This window comes from Heterostelium album (genome assembly GCF_000004825.1).
Source record: "Heterostelium album PN500 unplaced genomic scaffold PPL_scaffold5, whole genome shotgun sequence".
NCBI classification, from domain to species: domain Eukaryota; phylum Evosea; class Eumycetozoa; order Acytosteliales; family Acytosteliaceae; genus Heterostelium; species Heterostelium album.
The window spans coordinates 406,808-425,974 of NW_008805067.1; the positions used below are offsets into that span (position 1 = coordinate 406,808).

At 31.5% G+C, this 19,167-nt stretch overlaps 10 protein-coding genes across 10 annotated transcripts; 6 read left to right on the forward strand and 4 right to left on the reverse strand.

Annotated features, from left to right (window-relative positions):
• Positions 1-180: 180 nt before the first annotated feature.
• On the forward strand, positions 181-1,860 carry PPL_05205 (L-type lectin-domain containing protein; the record flags this gene model as incomplete). Its single annotated transcript, XM_020576099.1, has 2 exons — positions 181-825; positions 943-1,860. 2 exons carry the CDS (start codon positions 181-183, stop codon positions 1,858-1,860), a joined length of 1,563 nt encoding a protein of 520 aa, XP_020434088.1.
• Positions 1,861-1,910: 50 nt separating this feature from the next.
• PPL_05206 (transglutaminase-like domain-containing protein) lies at positions 1,911-3,313 on the reverse strand (the record flags this gene model as incomplete). Its single annotated transcript, XM_020576100.1, has 3 exons — positions 1,911-1,933; positions 1,975-3,114; positions 3,181-3,313. 3 exons carry the CDS (start codon positions 3,311-3,313, stop codon positions 1,911-1,913), a joined length of 1,296 nt encoding a protein of 431 aa, XP_020434089.1.
• A 1,031-nt stretch (positions 3,314-4,344) lies between these two features.
• PPL_05207 (uncharacterized protein) lies at positions 4,345-5,112 on the forward strand (the record flags this gene model as incomplete). Its single annotated transcript, XM_020576101.1, has 2 exons — positions 4,345-5,014; positions 5,105-5,112. 2 exons carry the CDS (start codon positions 4,345-4,347, stop codon positions 5,110-5,112), a joined length of 678 nt encoding a protein of 225 aa, XP_020434090.1.
• An 877-nt stretch (positions 5,113-5,989) lies between these two features.
• usp14 (ubiquitin domain-containing protein) lies at positions 5,990-7,718 on the forward strand (the record flags this gene model as incomplete). The annotated part of the gene is made up of 3 exons (XM_020576102.1): positions 5,990-6,116; positions 6,212-6,600; positions 6,696-7,718. 3 exons carry the CDS (start codon positions 5,990-5,992, stop codon positions 7,716-7,718), a joined length of 1,539 nt encoding a protein of 512 aa, XP_020434091.1.
• Positions 7,719-9,092: 1,374 nt separating this feature from the next.
• Positions 9,093-10,411, forward strand: ctsD (cathepsin D; the record flags this gene model as incomplete). The annotated part of the gene is made up of 2 exons (XM_020576103.1): positions 9,093-9,154; positions 9,301-10,411. The coding sequence occupies 2 exons, from the start codon at positions 9,093-9,095 to the stop codon at positions 10,409-10,411; spliced, it is 1,173 nt and encodes a 390-aa protein (XP_020434092.1).
• A 261-nt stretch (positions 10,412-10,672) lies between these two features.
• Positions 10,673-10,765, reverse strand: PPL_05210 (uncharacterized protein; the record flags this gene model as incomplete). The annotated part of the gene is made up of 1 exon (XM_020576104.1): positions 10,673-10,765. The coding sequence occupies one exon, from the start codon at positions 10,763-10,765 to the stop codon at positions 10,673-10,675; it is 93 nt and encodes a 30-aa protein (XP_020434093.1).
• Positions 10,766-11,532: 767 nt separating this feature from the next.
• PPL_05211 (uncharacterized protein) lies at positions 11,533-13,333 on the reverse strand (the record flags this gene model as incomplete). The annotated part of the gene is made up of 4 exons (XM_020576105.1): positions 11,533-11,618; positions 12,473-12,522; positions 12,616-12,702; positions 13,278-13,333. 4 exons carry the CDS (start codon positions 13,331-13,333, stop codon positions 11,533-11,535), a joined length of 279 nt encoding a protein of 92 aa, XP_020434094.1.
• A 1,032-nt stretch (positions 13,334-14,365) lies between these two features.
• On the forward strand, positions 14,366-14,680 carry PPL_05212 (uncharacterized protein; the record flags this gene model as incomplete). Its single annotated transcript, XM_020576106.1, has 2 exons — positions 14,366-14,450; positions 14,544-14,680. The coding sequence occupies 2 exons, from the start codon at positions 14,366-14,368 to the stop codon at positions 14,678-14,680; spliced, it is 222 nt and encodes a 73-aa protein (XP_020434095.1).
• Positions 14,681-14,773: 93 nt separating this feature from the next.
• On the reverse strand, positions 14,774-16,877 carry PPL_05213 (uncharacterized protein; the record flags this gene model as incomplete). Its single annotated transcript, XM_020576107.1, has 2 exons — positions 14,774-16,337; positions 16,762-16,877. 2 exons carry the CDS (start codon positions 16,875-16,877, stop codon positions 14,774-14,776), a joined length of 1,680 nt encoding a protein of 559 aa, XP_020434096.1.
• Positions 16,878-17,081: 204 nt separating this feature from the next.
• On the forward strand, positions 17,082-19,058 carry PPL_05214 (zinc finger MYND domain-containing protein; the record flags this gene model as incomplete). Its single annotated transcript, XM_020576108.1, has 1 exon — positions 17,082-19,058. One exon carries the CDS (start codon positions 17,082-17,084, stop codon positions 19,056-19,058), a length of 1,977 nt encoding a protein of 658 aa, XP_020434097.1.
• Positions 19,059-19,167: the final 109 nt, after the last annotated feature.

Here is a 19,167-nt window from a genome sequence, read left to right on the forward strand (position 1 = left end):
ATTTTTTCAATTAACAGCCTGGGAGCCATACCAAAACTTTTTTTTTTATGATAAAATTTACCAGGGAAAAGCAACATGTTTGATTCCCTCATTTGATGTCAGTTTTGTTTTTTTAAAACAATTTTAATATATGTTTTTAAAACAAAACTGACTTTAATAATATAACATTATAGATATAAAATGTTTAAGAATCTATTTAAAAAGAAAACAACTACCACTACTACCAACAACAACAACAACAATAATAATAATAATAATAATAATAATAATAATAATAATAATAATAATAATAATAATAATAATAATCAAAAATATGTATTCATAGAGGACTTTTCTAAGAATGAGAATAAATATGAAACCAATGGAAATTATACAAGCATTATAAATAGAAGAGTTGTAGAATCAATATTTGAAGAAGGAGAGATCAAATTTTTAGATTACTCTAAAGAGTTTAATCAAAAAAATGTTCTTATTCAACAATACTTTAATCAGACACTTGGACAAGACAATTCTTTTCTAGTTGGATGTGGTAGTGATATTAAAAAATGTTCAAAAGTTGAAAGAATTGTGAAATCAATATGGTTTAGAGATTATATTCGAACTGAAACCATCATCAACCAAGGATTCAAATTTAGCTTTTCTTTGGATTTTTCCAAAAACAAATATATTACATTCGTAATGCAAAGTGTCATGTCAGAGTTAACAAGCAACAATCGATACCAATATGGATTTGTTAATGTTGCTCATACTCTAGCAGTAGAACTATTAAAGGTAGATGACAAGTCGTTTGAAGTGTTTGTCAAAGACTATAAACTCAAAAGAAATGTAATTCTTTTCAACACAAAACTTAAATCCCAACCTGTTGGCAATACGATGGTCATAGTATACAATCCCGAAAGTTTAACTTTAAATCTAAACCTAAATGACAACTTGATAACTCAGTTGCCTTTAGATTTTACTCTGACCTGCGCCCAAGCAAGCCATTTATTTAGTTATTTTGGTATTGTTACCAAATGGTCTAGCCAATGTGGATCCCTGGGCAATGTTGAACTATCTTTGTTCAATCAAGTGGAACCGACAGATCAAGATTCCAAAGTACAAGAAGAGTTGACATCCTTTGAACAGGATCAAGACCAATGTACACCATCTTCACGAAACCAATTAATCAAGAAATGTTTGGTTAGAAACATGATTCTTAGAAGGAATATCAAGAGTTATCTGCCATTGATATATCTACACTCTGATCATATGATAACTCATGGAAGTGCTCAATTGTTGGCAGGTATTTTGATACTGACCGGTCCCCTACGTAACCAAGTTGGTGTTTGTTGGAGTCGAAAACCATTGAACATTGGATCTGGATTCTTTTGTAGATTTAAATTCAGGATGGACAAAGGTGGTGCCGATGGTATGGCTTTTGTTATCCATGACTCTCCACTCGGTGAGAATCACTATGATAAGAAAAAAACTGGTGGAAATATGGGTTATGATGGAATTCGCAACTCTTTGGCAATTGAATTCGATACCTACCGAAATGATGGCGAACCATCAGGTAGTCATGTATCGATTCAATCGATAGGTACTCGACCAAACTCAAGTTCACCTAAATATTCATTAGCCTATATAAATGTTGCATCGATGAACAATGGTAAAACCCATGATGTAATCATCAGATACAGCGAATCAGCTTCACGACTTGAAGTACTTGTAGATTCTGCATTGGTATCAACCAACGATAAACTCAATCTATCGAAATTCATTGGATTGGAAGATAATTTAGCACATGTTGGATTCACTGCTGCAACTGGTGGATCATCACAATCACATTTCGTTGAACAATTTGAAATCTATAGATTATAAGATATAGATAGAAATATATACAAACAATAAATTAATTTATTAAAGTTACTTTACATTTTTGTAATGTTTGATTCTTTTTGGAATTGAGTGCTTTCAATTCATAACCATCCATACTCTCTGCGGTCATTACTATGCTGTTTGGCCAAGAAGATGGTACTGGCTTTGGAACACGGAACCACTGTTGATTGTTGGTGTGATTGAATTTTGTTGTTGCATCAACTGGTACCCATCCAAACTTGGGGTGATAAAACTCTGCAATACAATGTGAATCGAATCTTTGGAACTTGTCGTGAGAAGTAACGATCCAAGGGTGGAACAATCTTCTTGCTGGTATGCCAGCAGCGCGTGCCAAACAAACAAAAAAGATAGCATGTCCTCCACACTCCATATACTTGTAACCACTTTGGATGTATTGTTCTAGAGTAGGCCAACTCATACCCGGTTCAATCATCTGATAGGGAACATTTCCAACCCAATATGCAATGGCTTTAGCAATCTCTGCTGGATCGGATCTTGCTGTCGGTGGTAAGGTCGAAGTGATACTGGTCAGCAACTGACGGATATGTGGATGCGTTGGATCGAGACGAGCAGATGTATGATAGGTAATACCAAGATATTGTTTTGGATCGTCGTGTGTCAGACTCCATTGGCCAGTATAGACTTCTGTTTGAATAGGTGTAGAATCGAATTCGATATCTAGACTGTAAGATACATGTGTATTAAAGTGAAAGTTGGAGGTAGGTCTAACACGAACATAGGTATTTCCATTCGATTCATAGTGATCTACAAATTGAAAAGATGGACTGAGCACTTGGAATTTAATGTGTTTCTGGTACGGTCTGTTACAAGGCATCAGTAGCTCCACCAAACCATTGGATGAAACATCAGACTTTGAAACCGGTGTATCCCATTCGAATCGAACGATTCTATTCCTCTGTGATTGAATGAATGTTGCCGAAGCATTGTGTTGCTGTACCGAACCAAGTTGAGGTGCTACATCTCTATTTCTTAATATCTCTTTAATCTGTTGATTGTTCTCCGATGGATTTCTATAGTTGCCATTGTTACGTTGATCCCATCCGGCTATCTTTAGAGCATTCATATCTACATAGAATATCCATTGATAGTCATCGTTGGAATGTTGTACTATACAATAAACATGACCGTTGTTATTCAACACTGTTATCTCTTTTAACTTTATAAAAGTTCCAACATTATAAGAATTATTAAATATCTGTTCACATTGGCTTGGACCTAAAAAAATAACAACTCTAATAGTTAGAAACAATAACAAAATAATAAATAACATACTAAACTTACTATTAACTAATGATGAAGATATAAAGTTTAGAGATCCTCTAAAGTCAGCTTGATAACAACTACTAAGGAAGTTTACAACGACATCAACATGTTTATATTTATGTTGACAATTAAAAAGATTAATCCTTTGCATTATTATTTGTATTATTATTATTAAAATAAAACTTGACCATATTATTATTGGTTTTGGCATTTACTTACCATTGTGTAATTATTTTCAAAAAAAAAAAAAAAAACAAATTGGTAAATCAAATTAATCAATTTTTTACTTCAAATAAGGGGGTTAAGATAAAAATAAATTTATTTGATACATTTTATGATATTATTTTGATGCGGCAGAATAGAAATCAGAGATTGCCTTGATTCTCTTTTGACGCTCAGTCTCATTGGTTATCATGGCTCGTACTTCTCAAGGCTTTCAAAGCACCTTTGGAATCCAAAATCTTGATACATAGTTGAGATCTTTCAGTTTCAAGTCATGATGCTTCTATCATTGTTTAAAAGTTTATTTATATTAAAAAAATCTAAGAAATTAAAACTTTATGAATTTAATTATTTTTGAATAGAGTTGACTTTAGATGATTTGATAAATCTTGATCTAATGTTGTAAAAATAAAAAAACTAGAATAAAAAAACTATTTTTTTTTTTATTGTTTTTTTTATTCTAATGATTTAATTCACTTTTATCTTGTATCGATAACGGGTGATTTTGCACCTTGATATTGGAGAATCAGATGACAACATCGATCTTATTAAATTTACAGAGCAGAGAGACACGCCCTATGAAAAATCTACAAATTTTTTGAGGATTTTAATGTTTTAGTTTTACAACAAAATATCTGATATTACAAAATTTTGTTTTTTACAAAATTTTGGCTTACATAAAAACCGATTATCTTAAGTTTTGTGATCATTTCATCCATCACAAATTTGTGATGACCTGTATTCTTTGGTGAACTTATCTTTGGTTTCAAAGTGCGAAACAATGTCGAATCAACCTAAAGATTTTGGTTTAAGTAACTTGATTTTTTAAACATTTCTTTCTTTGTTTAAATAAAAAGTTAACTTTTTTATTTATCTTTACTACTAACTTTGTAAAGAGGTGTAGAAAGTCGGGGGTTACAAGACATCTAGTCTATATATAAATATAAATAATTATACAACATGTCTGATTCAAATCAACAACCACAACCAGAACAGCAGCAGCCAGTGAATGCAGCCCCTCAACAAGAAGGAAATCCACCACCACAACAACAACAACAAGGTTATCCACCACAACAAGGTTATCCACCTCAACAAGGTTATCCACCACCTCAACAAGGCTATCCACCACAACAAGGTTACCCTCCTCAACAAGGTTATCCACCACAACAAGGTTACCCTCCTCAACAAGGCTACCCACCACAACAAGGTTATCCACCACCTCAGCAACCCTATCCAGGTCAACCATATCCACCACAACAAGGTTACCCACCACAGCAAGGTTATCCACCACAGCAAGGCTACCCACCACAACAAGGTTATCCACCACCACAACAACAGTCATTCTATGTTCAACAACCACTTGCATACCCACCACCTCAACAAACACCTGTAGTATATGCACAACAACCATCGATTTGTCAAGCAGCAGGTTGTAGTATAACAGCAGAGAATGGTGAAAAGTATTGTGCGTCTCATAAGAAATCTATTGAAATCAATGTGGAGATTCCTTTGCCAGAACCAGTTGCCATTCCTCCACCTGTTATAACACCACCAGGTGGCTATAAGTCCCAAAGCTCTTCGGAAGATGGTTGCTGTTCTTCTTGTTGCGGTGAGTGTATGGAAGAATGTTGTAAATGTGAATGGTGTTGTTGTTGTTGTAACGATGATTAGAAAAAGAAATCACATAATTAAAGATGATTAGATTATTATTTTTTACTAGTAAATTAAATAAAAAAGACACAAGACAATGTACAATAGTTTTTCCTTTATAAATATTAAATATTAGATTGTAACTTTATTTTATTTAGATTGTAATTAATAGCAACACTCATTACATATGCAAGCTTTACAATAATATAAATTATAATCGAAAATGTTTGTGGTTGGTAGCCACACCACACATTTTTAGCAATAGCTATTTTGATTGATCACACATCTTTATCATATGTAATAAAAATGCTATACATTTTTTTTTGTGTATGGTTTACAATGAAACCAGTTGTATCGTAAATATAGGTCGGTGAATAATTATTGTCATTCTGTAATAATCATAAAAACAGTTTTAGTATTTTAAAAAGGTAAATAAAATAGAAATTGAATTGATAATCAAATTATTTATTAATTAAAATATATAAATAAATATATATATATAGAAAATGAACAATAATCTATCAATTAATCAAATTATTATTATTCTAATATATATATTCATTAATGTATGCATTGCTGGTAAATGTGAGGATCATTGTTATGAAAATTTCGATTTTTGCGCTGAAGTTAGTAATGATTACGATTATTGTTATTCATTCTTTACTTTTTGCAAATCCTATTGTAATGATGGAAGTAGTGAAGCATAACGAAAACAAATAAAAAAATAGTTTTAGAAATATATTAAAAATTCTTATTATTTTAAACGAATAAAAAAAAAAGTTTAAATTTAAAATTTTTAATTAAATAAAAAAATTGATCAATTTTTTTGTAAACTTTGATGTTCAAAAAAACAAATTTCTTAATTTAATTTTTATTTTTGATCATTCATTTTATTTAATATAGATATAACATATATATATATAAAGTTTTTTTTGTAATTATAATTTAAATAATAATGGTAAAGATTAATATAAAGTGGGGAAAAGAAAAGTATGAGGTTGATGTAGATCCATCACAGCCAGTCAGTGTATTAAAGAGTCAGATTTACTCTTTAACTCAAGTACCTGTTGATAGACAAAAGAGTATGAAATTGAATAGTTAAATCAAATCGATTTAAACAAGTACTATTAAATATTTATATTAACATTTTAATTTAAATTTATTTATCAATTTTTAGTTATGGGATTTAAAGGAGGTATTTTAAAGGATGAAACACAATGGAAAGATGTTGATTTAGTTGAAGGAAAGAATGTAATGATGATGGGATCGGCAGCTGAATTGGAGAAACCAAAGGAACCTGTAAAATTTATTGAAGATCTACCAGAGGAAACTCAGAATACAATTATGAATGACATGCCAACCGGTCTTGCCAATCTTGGAAATACATGTTATCTCAACTCGACACTACAAACACTCAAAGCCGTACCAGAACTTGTCAAATCCATTCAAACCTACAAACAACCAAGCAACCCATCAATGTATGCCAGTCTTGTAAAAGCATCTCAAGTTTTATTCAATGAACTCACCAAATCAAATCTACCAATGTCAACCATTTTATTCTTATCAGTAAGTAGTGGTAAAATAATAATAATAATATATATATTACTTTTTAATTCATTAAACTAATTAACTAATTAACCATTTTTTTTATTTATTTTTAGACATTTAGAAGAATGTTTCCACAATTTGCTGAAGAAAAAGGTGGACATTTCTTACAACAAGATGCAGAGGAAGCAATGTCACAATTGTTGACTGCTTTCTCATATGAGTTGGCAGCACCAGGACAGACACTCAATCCAAATGATCATGACCATGAAAAGTCGATCATCAACAAGTTGTTTGGTATTGAGACGATCGATACTATGACCTGTAAGGACAATCCATCGGAAGATCCTACCAACAAGATAGAGACACTCTTAAAGTTGGCCTGTAATATCAATATTGAAACATCGTACTTGCACGAAGGACTCAAACGTGGTTTGGAAGAGGAGATCACCAAAAAGTCACCGACTTTGAATCGTGAAGCCGTCTACCTCAAGAAGACTGCCATCTCCAAACTTCCACCCTATCTTTTCGTACAATTCGTTAGATTCCACTGGAAGAAAGATGTCAAAGAGTCACGTGATTCCGCCACTGTCGGTGTCAAAGCCAAGATTATCAGACCCGTTCAATTCCCTTTCATGCTCGATGTTCAAGACATGTGCACACCGGAACTCAAAGAGAAGCTGGCCGTCAAGCGTAAGATCATCGAGGATCAATTCAACCAGTCGTTGGAACGCAAGAGAAAGCCACTCGACGATCAAGAGATGTCCGACGTCAGCAAACCACCCGAAAAGAAACCAGACAACAAATCAACCAGCGCTACCAGTGATGTATCGCTCGATATCAAACCAAACGATACCGGTAAATATGAGTTGAGTGCAGTACTTACTCATCAAGGTCGTTATGCTGACTCTGGTCATTACGTTGCATGGGTAAAGAAGGCTGACAATCAATGGTATCAATTCAACGATAATATAGTTACACTACACACTGACGAAGATATCAAGAAGCTCTATGGTGGTACTGGTGATTGGCATATGTCATATATTTTACTTTACAAGAGTGTAAATGTTGAAGAGCCAACAGCAGCAACTGAAGAATCATCAAGTTCAACTACTACTACAACAACAACAACAAAATAAATAAATAAATAAATCTTTATAAAAATTTAAAAAAAAAAAAACAAATTTAAACTTTATACTTTTATTATATCATATTAAAACAATTTACAGAACTATAATAATTATTATTCTATAAAGTTGTTTGATTTATTTATTTTTTTGAGAAATAAAAATGAAAATAATTTGAATATTCATTTCAGAAAAAAGAATAGAAAAAGTTATAAATAACTAAAAATTACTTTTTTTCTTTTTCTTTTTCTTTTTTTTTTTTTTTTTTTTTTTTTTTTGAAACAATGAAATCCCTAAAGTGGGTGGGTATCATTGCCTCACTATGATTAGCTTTGGAATCATTAAGATTTTCTCGTTTTCCCAGCCACCTTTTGTTCAGTAAATTGAAAATATCCAGAAAGTGTAGCTAGATCGATTTACTAGAATCACTTTTCTTTTGTGTGTCGACTGTTTTTTTCATTTAATTTTAGGTCTAGTTCCTTCCTAAATCCTAAATCATTGTTGTTTTTTAGAGTTCCAAGGTTTGGAGTTTGGTAATCAGATTTCTTATCGCATATTAAAATAGTAGTAGGAGTTTCGAAGGAATCGACGGTTACACACTAGTTTGTGAGTTGCAAATTTTTCGAGTCATTGGAAATTTCATTTATAATGCCGATTTGCATGATTTCTGCTTTTGGTTCCAGTAGCCTTACAATTCAATGATGATGATGACAAACCTACAATAGAGGAATCTAGTTAGGGCCAAGTGGAACACTCTTTGATTAGTCCTATAAATCTATTCAAGGTTGTGGTTGATCAAAAAAGATATTTTAAAACAAAAAACAAAAAAACGTTCCTCATAATTAATTAATATTTGGGTTTTGTAGAAAAAAAAAAAAGGAATTGTATGATTCAAAAAAAGTCAAAAGCTTCTTCTTCAATGTCTAAACCCAATGAGACAATGATAAGAAAAAAGTGAAAAAACAACATTGATTTCATTTTTGGATATTTTCATTTTTTATATTTTTTTTCATTCCACTCACCATAAACACTTTGAGGTGTGCTATTTTCAAATGACATTTCAATTTTTTCTGATTTTATCCAACAATTGATTTTTTTCATCACAATTGGGGTATTTTTTTTTTTTTTTTTCAAATTTTTGGTGGGTTTGGGTGGAGAATCACAATCCGATCAAAATTTTCACCGCCTTTATATAATAGTATGTACGATATTCAACAATAATTATCGTAACCAAAAAAAAGAAAAAGAATTTTCAGTTTTGTATTTTTTTTAGTATATTTTTTTTTTTAAAATTTTGACTCTCCTAACAACACACTTTCAAAACATATATATAGACCAAAGTTGGTTACTTTTAATTCAGTCACTTATATATATATTTATTAAAAAATGAGAATTATCTCTGCACTTGCTGTATTCTTTGCTTTCATCGTGGTCTCACAGGCTTTCACGTAAGTAGCGTTTTAAATTAATTAATTAAATAAATATCAACTACAAAAATAATTTATAAATCAAATAAAATAATTTTTATAATAATAAATGATATTTATTTATTCAATAATTTAATTAATAATAATATTTTTAACAATTCATACAGTGTCCCACTCTCCTTCAACAAGGCTTCAAGACAAGCCATTAGAAGAATCCCACAAAACATCCAAAAGAAGTTTGCTGGTCGTCTCCTCGGTGCTTCAGGAACCACTATTCCAATCTCTGATTATGAAGATGCCCAATACTATGGTGCCATTACCATCGGTACCCCAGCCCAATCCTTCAAGGTAGTTTTCGATACTGGTTCATCCAACTTGTGGATCCCATCCAAGAAGTGCCCAGTCACTGTTGTTGCCTGTGACTTGCACAGCAAATACGATTCATCCAAGTCATCGTCATACGTTGCCAACGGTACCTCTTTCTCTATCCAATATGGTTCTGGTGCCATGTCTGGTTTCGTCTCCCAAGATACCGTCCAAGTCGGTTCCTTGACTGTCCAAAACCAATTGTTTGCTGAAGCCACCGCCGAACCAGGTATTGCTTTCGATTTGGCCAAATTCGATGGTATCCTCGGTCTTGCCTTCCAATCGATCTCTGTCAACTCTATCCCACCAGTTTTCTACAACATGATGGCTCAAGGTTTGGTCCAACAACCAGTCTTTGCTTTCTGGTTATCCAAGGTTCCAGGTGCCAACGGTGGTGAACTCACCTTTGGTTCCATCGATACCACCCGTTACACTGGTCCAATCACCTACGTCCCACTCACCAACGAGACCTACTGGGAGTTCAAGATGGACGATTTCGCTTTGAACGGTAACTCTCTCGGATACTGTGGTGCTGACGGATGTCACGCCATCTGTGACTCTGGTACCTCCTTGATTGCTGGTCCATCCGCTCAAATCAACGCTTTGAACACCAAGCTCGGTGCTGTCGTAATGAACGGTGAAGGTATCTTCACTTCATGCTCTGTCATCTCGACTTTGCCAAACATTGAAATCACTGTTGCCGGTCGTCAATTCCTTTTGACCCCAACCGACTACGTCCTCCAAGTTACCTCTATGGGTCAAACTGAATGTCTCTCTGGTTTCATGGGTATCGATATCCCAGCTCCAATTGGTCCATTATGGATCCTCGGTGATGTCTTCATTTCCACTTACTATGCCATCTTTGACTATGGTAACCGTCAAGTCGGATTTGCTACAGCTGTTACTGCCTAAAGTTTAAGAGGGGAATTTGCTGAAATAATATAATTTAAAATAAAAATTAATTCATTTTAATATTATTTGTTGTTGTTTAGCTTTTATTTATCTCTTTGAGATTATTATCTCTTTTTTTCAAAGTCACTCAAATTTCTAAAAATATAAAAAAAAATTTTTCACACAAAAAATTGCAAATTTTTACATTTTTCATCAATTTTTGTGAAAAATTTATGTGAATTTCAAATTCGCTAACCTTCATAATTATTATTGAAGAATACCTCAATTCTCTTCAAATCCATTATTTGTGAAGTTGCCACCATTTCCAACTGTTGGTGTTGCGGTCTCTTCACCATCCACCTTTGTCGATACCATATCTTTTCCACTAACTAACATCTACTACACTCGCATCTCTTATCTTACTAACATCTCTTCATATATCCATACTTTTTTCCAATACCTACATGCTTTGGTTTGTGGTGATTTAAAACAAAAAAAACTAAAAAAATAATAACTACACATGTATGAATTTATATTAGTTTTTTAGTATCAGTATCAATGGTTAGGATCAATTTACATTAGAGAATAGATATTATCATTTATTCTTTACTTTATTCAACTATAACAACATCAGTTCAATATGTTTATTTAGTTCTTTACTCTACTGCTATCAGAGATTTTCTTGTTTACATTTGTAGGTTATTTCTTTCAATAGATAGTATGTTGTAAAGTTATTTGTCCAATTTTTTATCGATAGATTCAAACTTTGTTTAATAAACAAATTTATATCGGAATTGGGTTTCATATTTTTTGTCTATTTTTTTTGCCATACACCTTTCTATTAAAGATGAATAAGAAGAACAATACATCTAGACACCTTAAATGCTTTCTTATCAAGCTTTTTGTTCGAAAAACATATGTCTCGACTCAGACTAGCTTCTCTAAGCACCCATATTCAGCGATATATGAAGATCTAGAAAGCAATGGTATTGACAGTTTCGCTATCATGTCAAATGAATACCCATAGTTTTAAAAGTCGGTACTCTGGTTCGACCAGCACCAGACGGTCATGTCTAAGCATTTACTGTACGAACTCTATCACTGTCGCCAGCTACTCCCAGAGGTAACCAGATATTATGGGTTCATCCCCAATCTAGCTCATCAGAAAATGATTCACCTATATCATTACCAGAGACTGTATCACCTTTAAAGATATTAGATGCCGATGCTCCAATTAAAATAACAAAATACTAATTTAACTTTTAAATTATCATTTTCTAAATTCTTCATAAGACATTACCCTGTGATTTAGTGGTGAAAAAACCCTAAACTAGGTTTTTCATTTTTTACCAAAACAATTTTTTTGTAACATTGTTTAGTTTGATTAAATTTCGTTACTATCAATTTTTTTTCTATCTGACCTCACTCTTATTAAAGGTTTTCTTTCATTTAAAAAAAAAATTATTTAAAAATATCTTATTTTGTTGTTATAAACTCATATTTTTATTTTTATCAAACAATTTTTTGGAAACTATCAAATGTATGATCAGATTGAATTGTTTATTATTTTTTTTCTTAAATAATTTTTATATAGGTTTTCTTTTATTAAAAAAAAAATTATTTAAAAATAATAGAATTAGATCACACAAACATATATTTTTGTGTTTTTCATCCCACAATACTAAAGTTCAAAGCTATTTAAACCTTGAAAACTAATTAATTGAGTAATATCTTTAAACTTTTATCTACTTTGATTTCTTAAAACTATTTCTTTATTAAATATTTTGATCTGATTGATTTAGCTTGCACTGTTTGATTAATCAGATTTACTAAAATGGTGTTGTCTCGCCCCACCCAAACAAAAAACTCACCCACCACACAAACAGAATCTCACATTACAAAGACACATTCAAAATTCAACTCTTAATTCATAATAATAATAAAAACTTTAAAAAATTAATATTTTTATAGATAAAAAAAAACAAATAGAATTTATTTAAAAATTAGAAAAAGAACAAAAAATTTGATTTAACAATCTTATTTTTACATTCTTTTGTTAGAGAGTCCAATTTCGAAACATGCCTTTCATCAAAGAATCATATGTCTTTGCATCATTAACAGTTGTGATTGCACTTCAAGAAATTTATTCGAGAGATTATTTCAATGATAAGAAGATAAAATATGATTATTCATTGAAATAATCTCTCGAATAAATTTCTACTTGCATTAATCCTGTCTCTTGAATCCAACTATATTTAGATGGTCCAGTTAAAAGTGTAACTTTTGTACCTGTAAGTTTTTTAAAACCATATCTAATAAAAGGAAAAAAAAAATTAATTAAAAAAGAAAATAAAATTAATTATTTATCATACCTAGACTTTGGTAGCTCTCGGTTTCCATCGGAACACTCTCTCCAAGCGCTTCTTCTTCTTCGCTACAATCTGAACACTCCAAACATTTTTTAACTACTATTTTGGATTTTATTTTTTCTGTGACTATTGTTGGATAGTTGTCTGTAGTAGCAGAGGTTTTTGTTTTTTGTTGCTACTCATTATTAAACGTGATAAATGCTAAATAATTAATAAATTTATTAATTATTTGTTGAAATTTAAAAAGTGAATGAGTTTGTTTTGAAAAAAATTATCAATATAATATTAATAAACAAATTGATAGATTTTAAAATAAGTGACTACTTTTTTGAAAACCCATTCCTTTATTTAGATCAATACATTCAGAGCTAAATTTGTTATTTAAAATAAAAATCAATACATTGCTTCTCAAAAATCAAATTTATTTTTGCAAAAATTACTCTTTTTTTTAGTTTTTTATAGAATAAACATTTGTCATTTAGATGAAGAAATAAAAACAATTTTCTTAATATATTTACATCAATATTAACAGCATTTTTAAACTGTTTTCACTCGGTCTTATCAACCAAATCATACTTAAATTTGTTGTGATATTCAAAAATCAAATTCTAGAATCTTCTAATTGATGTTGATAACAATTCACTTGAAGCAGAGTTAATATTTATAAATATTCATAAACCATATTTTTGAATTAGAAATTAAATAAATGATAAAAGAAAAGTTTTTTTATATAATTATATTTTTTTATATTTTTAGAAATTTGAGTGACTTTGAAAAAAAGAGATAATAATCTCAAAGAGATAAATAAAAGCTAAACAACAACAAATAATATTAAAATGAATTAATTTTTATTTAAAATTATATTATTTCAGCAAATTCCCCTCTTAAACTTTAGGCAGTAACAGCTGTAGCAAATCCGACTTGACGGTTACCATAGTCAAAGATGGCATAGTAAGTGGAAATGAAGATATATCAACTTATTATAATAACATGCGGGGCAATACCTTAAATAAACATTAATACATTAATAATAGCCTATTCTTACATCTTTTTTCAATTATTATTTACCATATATATTGAAGATTATCAATAGATATTAATTTTATTAAAATAGAGGTGTTCTGTTGTGGTAATCACAATCACGTAGTGTATATTCAAATTCACCGAAAACACTATATTTGTATGTGATCTAAGAAGCTGTCATCAACTGTCCTTGGTAATACCCTTCTTGTATATCGTAAAATATTATACAGATAGATTTTGAAAATTAAAAACAAAAAAAAATAAATTAATTGGATTTTTAATCCTATTAAGAAATTAAAAATTCTATTAAAAACTTATTAGTAATCAACTTTATTATCAACTATTATCTATCATGATTAACAATATCATCAGTTTCAATTTGAATAAGTTTTTAAAAAATTTTTTTATGTGTTTCAAACAATATTGGAACCTAATGATCATCAATATCATCAGAGTCGATAAAAGCTTTAGATAGTCTATCGTGTAATATATATCTTTTTTTTTTTTTTCTACCTACAGATAGTGACAAAGAATCATATCATGTTGAAATTAAAGTGCGATTCAAATAGCAGCGTTCTAAACAATGAACAAAGAAGAATCGTTTAAACATTTTCCAGCACAATTTCATGATTCGAGGTATGAGCATACCTTTGACCTCCAACAGAGATGTGACTTTGAAGCTTCAATACATCCTCCAAAGTACACCATCTTGATTGCACTGTGTGGAGATGGAAATGATTATACTTTTTTTTTCTTTATAGCTAAAAATGAGACCTGGTTCTTGACTTTATTGAAAGTAGACTTAGTATGTATGAAAATTAAAAAACAACCAAACTATTCTAATACACCCTACACTCCTAGGAAATACAATCAAAAATCTCAACCTTGCTCAAGATAATATAATATTGCAATTTAAAAAGTCAGATAATCAATCATGGCACAATCTTGTTTATAAAACAAATTTATAATTAAAAAAGATTCTTTTTTTTTTTTATTCAATTGATTCACTTTGATCTTCATTATCATGGACATCTTCTTGGTTTCCGAAATACATTAACTTTCTGTAGTGTTGATATTGTTCTTTGTTTTGATGTCTTGGTTGTTTGTGTTTGTTTCTGTTAACCATTGATATGTGTACAGAAAGGTTAGAACACTTTGTTTTAGGAACCATATCATTGTCACAAACCAATTGTAGTTTCTCTAACTTTGTATCACCATCACTCAAAGCATTGAATAGCTCTGCTGTTGGATAACCATCGAATGAATAATCTTTTATAACCACAATGTTCTTGTTGTTCTTGATAATGTGCAACAATGCATTGTTCTTGTGTTTGTAAAAGTTGGCTGAAACTCTTTTGAGAGAACTATTCAAGAGTGTCAAGAGATTGACATCATCCATTGTGAGGACGTGTGAAGTTGATAGTCTTTTCAAGTTGGTTAGAGAACTCAATGACTGTGATAGAAGTGGGGAAAAGAGAGTTACTTCACCCTTTAGCTTTAAAGTATGTAGCTGACCACCAATCTCTAACAAATCTCTAGCAAATAGTTGAGCGGTTTCACCTGTTTCAAACTCTGAGTAGTAACGTGGATAAACACCAAGAGTTTTATCAATTTTCGATAAACCAGATGGTCTCTTATTGTTAATCGAAAGATGACGGAGCTGTTTTAGCTTACCAATTAACACTGGTAGTGGTAACGTATTCATTTCATCCTTTGAAGAGTAGACCATTAGATGATAGATATTATCGAGACTTAGAGTAGTTAAATTTGGAAAGTAGTGAGCGATATTCAATGGTATTCTCTCTTGTACTCTATTTGACCATGGACCAAAGCCATTTTGATTGTTTAACTCTAGTGATGTTACATTGGGCATTGGTTGAGCATCTTGATCGAGAGGATGATTCCTGTTGAATGGAATGTTGATAACCAATGAGGTAAGAGATTGATTATGATTTGGCATAAAGAATATATCTGTTGCCGATTCTTCTAATGACCATTCCTCCTTGTCATGACGAATAGTATATTTCGTTAGATTAGGAAATGATTCCAAATGAAATTCATTGGCGGTATCGTGATAGACTCTTAATTTTCTCAGACGATTGGCAATTAATAGTTGATCCAATTGTTGTCCTTCAAATAAACCAATGACAGTGAGTGAATCGAATGACCACAACGATAGCAATGCGTCATTATATTGTGTTATCCAATCACGACGGTTTAACCAACGATCATAATAGTCTTTTGACATCTTCTTTCTACTCTTTTTTATCTTTTTCTCATGATCTAAAGAGATGATTGTCAATTTGGTGAGTTTCATATTGAATACTGGAATATCGGTGGTTTGAACATTGTCATAAAGTTTGGCATAGGATCGATAATAGGATTGTGGTAATCCAACAAGAAACTCTACTTCATTACTCAATGTAGTGATTCTAGGTTGTGATTTAGAGATGATTTCCACAAGCCAATAGTGTGATACCAAAGAGAGAGTCAAAGGATTCCAACGGTCATTATGATATCTACACACAGATTCTGATAAAATCTCAAAGATTTTTCTTAAAATAAAATCAGGAAATTTTGTTTGATTATTATTTATTATAGATATATTATTATTAATATTATTAATATTATTATTTGATTGTGATTGTCCCATTTGTTTTGTATATTTGTTTCGGTTTAACAAAAATGAAATTGATTTTGAATTTGAATTTGTAAACCATGGGAAAAAAATAAACTATTTATATAAATCTAATAAAGGTTATATTTGCATTTTTATGTTCAAAGAATTATAGATAATCAAAGAATGGTAATGCAAATATAATAAAAATCATGATTTTGCTCTACATCTTGTTGGAAAAAGTTGTTTGAATCTTTTGTTTTTGTTAAAAAAATAATGATTAATTTTCTAATTTTTTTCTCAAACTTTAAAACTTTTCCATAGAATAAAAATGACAAAGAAAAATTAGTTGATAAATTGACTTATCTATTAATGAAAGTTTTAAACACCAAATTGAAAGTCTAACTTTCCAATGTTTAGAATTAGTAGTTTCTGTTTCTTTGTGATTCATACTTGATAAGTATAGACGTTTTATCATTGTATACGTTTGTTATTTTATTTTATTTTTATAATTATTAATCTCTATTACTTGAAAAAAATTTTGAGATTTGTTAAAAAAAAAAAAAAAAAAGGGTTTCCCGCCAATATGTGTTTAATTTTTAAAAAAAAAAAAAAACTGAGACGACATTTTATTCAACAACTATATTCACATCTGTTCATTAATAATATTACAAACTAATAAATGGGTGGTAGAAGAAAAACAACTAAAAAGGGTTCAAAAAAGAGTCCAAAAAAGAGAACACCATCTAAAAAGATTGAAGATCATGAAAGTGATACAAGTGATAACAATGAAGATGTTACTGACAGTGAAGAAGATGTAAAAATGGATAGAGATGAAGAAGAAGAAGAAGAAGAGGAAAATATTGAAGAAGAAGAGGAAGAAGAAGAAGAAGAAACAACTACAACAACTACAACTAATAATAATAATAAAAGTACAGATAATATTAAAGGTGTTATCTTTTCTGGTTTATCATTGGCAATAGATTGTATGACAAGTTTTATTGGTCAGAATTTCTATTTACTCTCTGGTAAGGAATGGGTAGATTCACCGGAACAAGTTGAAACAGAGATATTGCGATCGGTCAAGGTCGATTACATTCCCGAAAAGTATTTGTCATCGTTTCAGAGTGGCGATCGATCGACTTGGGAGATTCCATTGGTACACATGGTTTTGATGGTCATCACTCATCTACTTCAACAGAAATACCAAGCGATGCCGTTGTTCAGTCAGCAGATGAAACTGTCGAAACTTGCGGTGCAACTCTATACCGACTATGTTCTGGGCAGTGTGTCTACAACCGATACCGACAAGGTTGATGGTGAAATCGAAGAGTTACTAGCGTTACTGGCATCGTTTGGTGTAGCGACACAGGCAACCGATGCCATTAGAAACAACAAGTGCAGTCAGAGTGCCATCTCCACAGAGAAGGAAGCAGTCGAGATGCGAAAGTTAATCAAAGAGTTGATTGAAGAGGAGAAATACACGGAAGCTGCCAAAACTGCTGGCGAAGGTATTGCGCTCTACGGACTGTCAGTTGATTCGCTTGCCAAGTTTTACTTTTATCGTGCCTACTCCAAAGAGTTGCAGAGAGCAGCTGACAAGTCAACATCGCAAACCGAGAGAGAAGATATCCTCTTGGATCTAAGTAGAATGAGAAGTATCAAACCGGGCTGGAAGTACTGTTCGCTGTTGCTGTCAATCGTTCAGAGCAATGACGGTAAGCATCAAGATGCTAAAAAGTCGATCAATGCATGTTTGAAACTCGACCCCACCAGCAAACTAGCCAAGAAAAACAAAAAGATAATCACCACACAATTCAAATTGAATAAGGAAAATAATAAAGATAAATCAACAACGAAAACAAGAAGATCTAGAAAATCAACAGCATCAGCAACAACAGAGAATGAAGTGGATGCAGAACAACAATTACAACTTGCAATTGCTAATGGTGAACAACAACTACGACAACAACCAAGAGAACCACAATTCAGATTCAAACATCTACCTGGTGTAGCTATAGAGAATGCCGGAGATTTGAATAATCTAAAGAATATATTGTCGAGTAAAGAGAGACAGTTGTATGTAACAACTTTTCGTAGGGAGAGCGGTGCTCATCTAGAGAGTGGAGTATACCCACCTGGTGTGAGTGATGCCGACCAGTTTGACATCTCAAAGTTGTTCACCGATATGTACAACCGACAAGCGACCCGTGTGGTACTTGTGGAACGTCCCATCAAGTATACAGACACCGGTAACATTCATGCTATAGTAATCGATTTCTACGGTGGTTTCATCGAGTTGATTATGAATGGCGGCGGACTAGACTCACAGGATGCAGTGGACGAGCTCTTCTCCGTTGGAATGCGTCTCACCGTCATCAATGGCAAGACTATCGATACAACCAACGGTAAGAGAATCCTTCAGAACGACACCATGAATCGATTGCTCCGACACGAACCCATTAAATTCTCATATTGCAGCTACTGCTTTAAACACACCTCAAAGATGCTTCGTTGTTCCCAATGCAAATCATCATACTACTGTAGTAAAGAATGTCAAAACGCTGACAACAAGTTACTTCAACACAGTTTAATTTGTAAACAACCAAAAAGTTTAACTTTAACAGGACCATCACCAAAAACAAAATCAAAGAAATAAAAAAAAAGATTAACACTATTATATTAAAATATGAAAATCTTTTTATAAAAACCAGTGTCTGTTCAAAAAAATGTGTCTCTTTTGATTGAAAAAAAGTGTGAGATTGTCC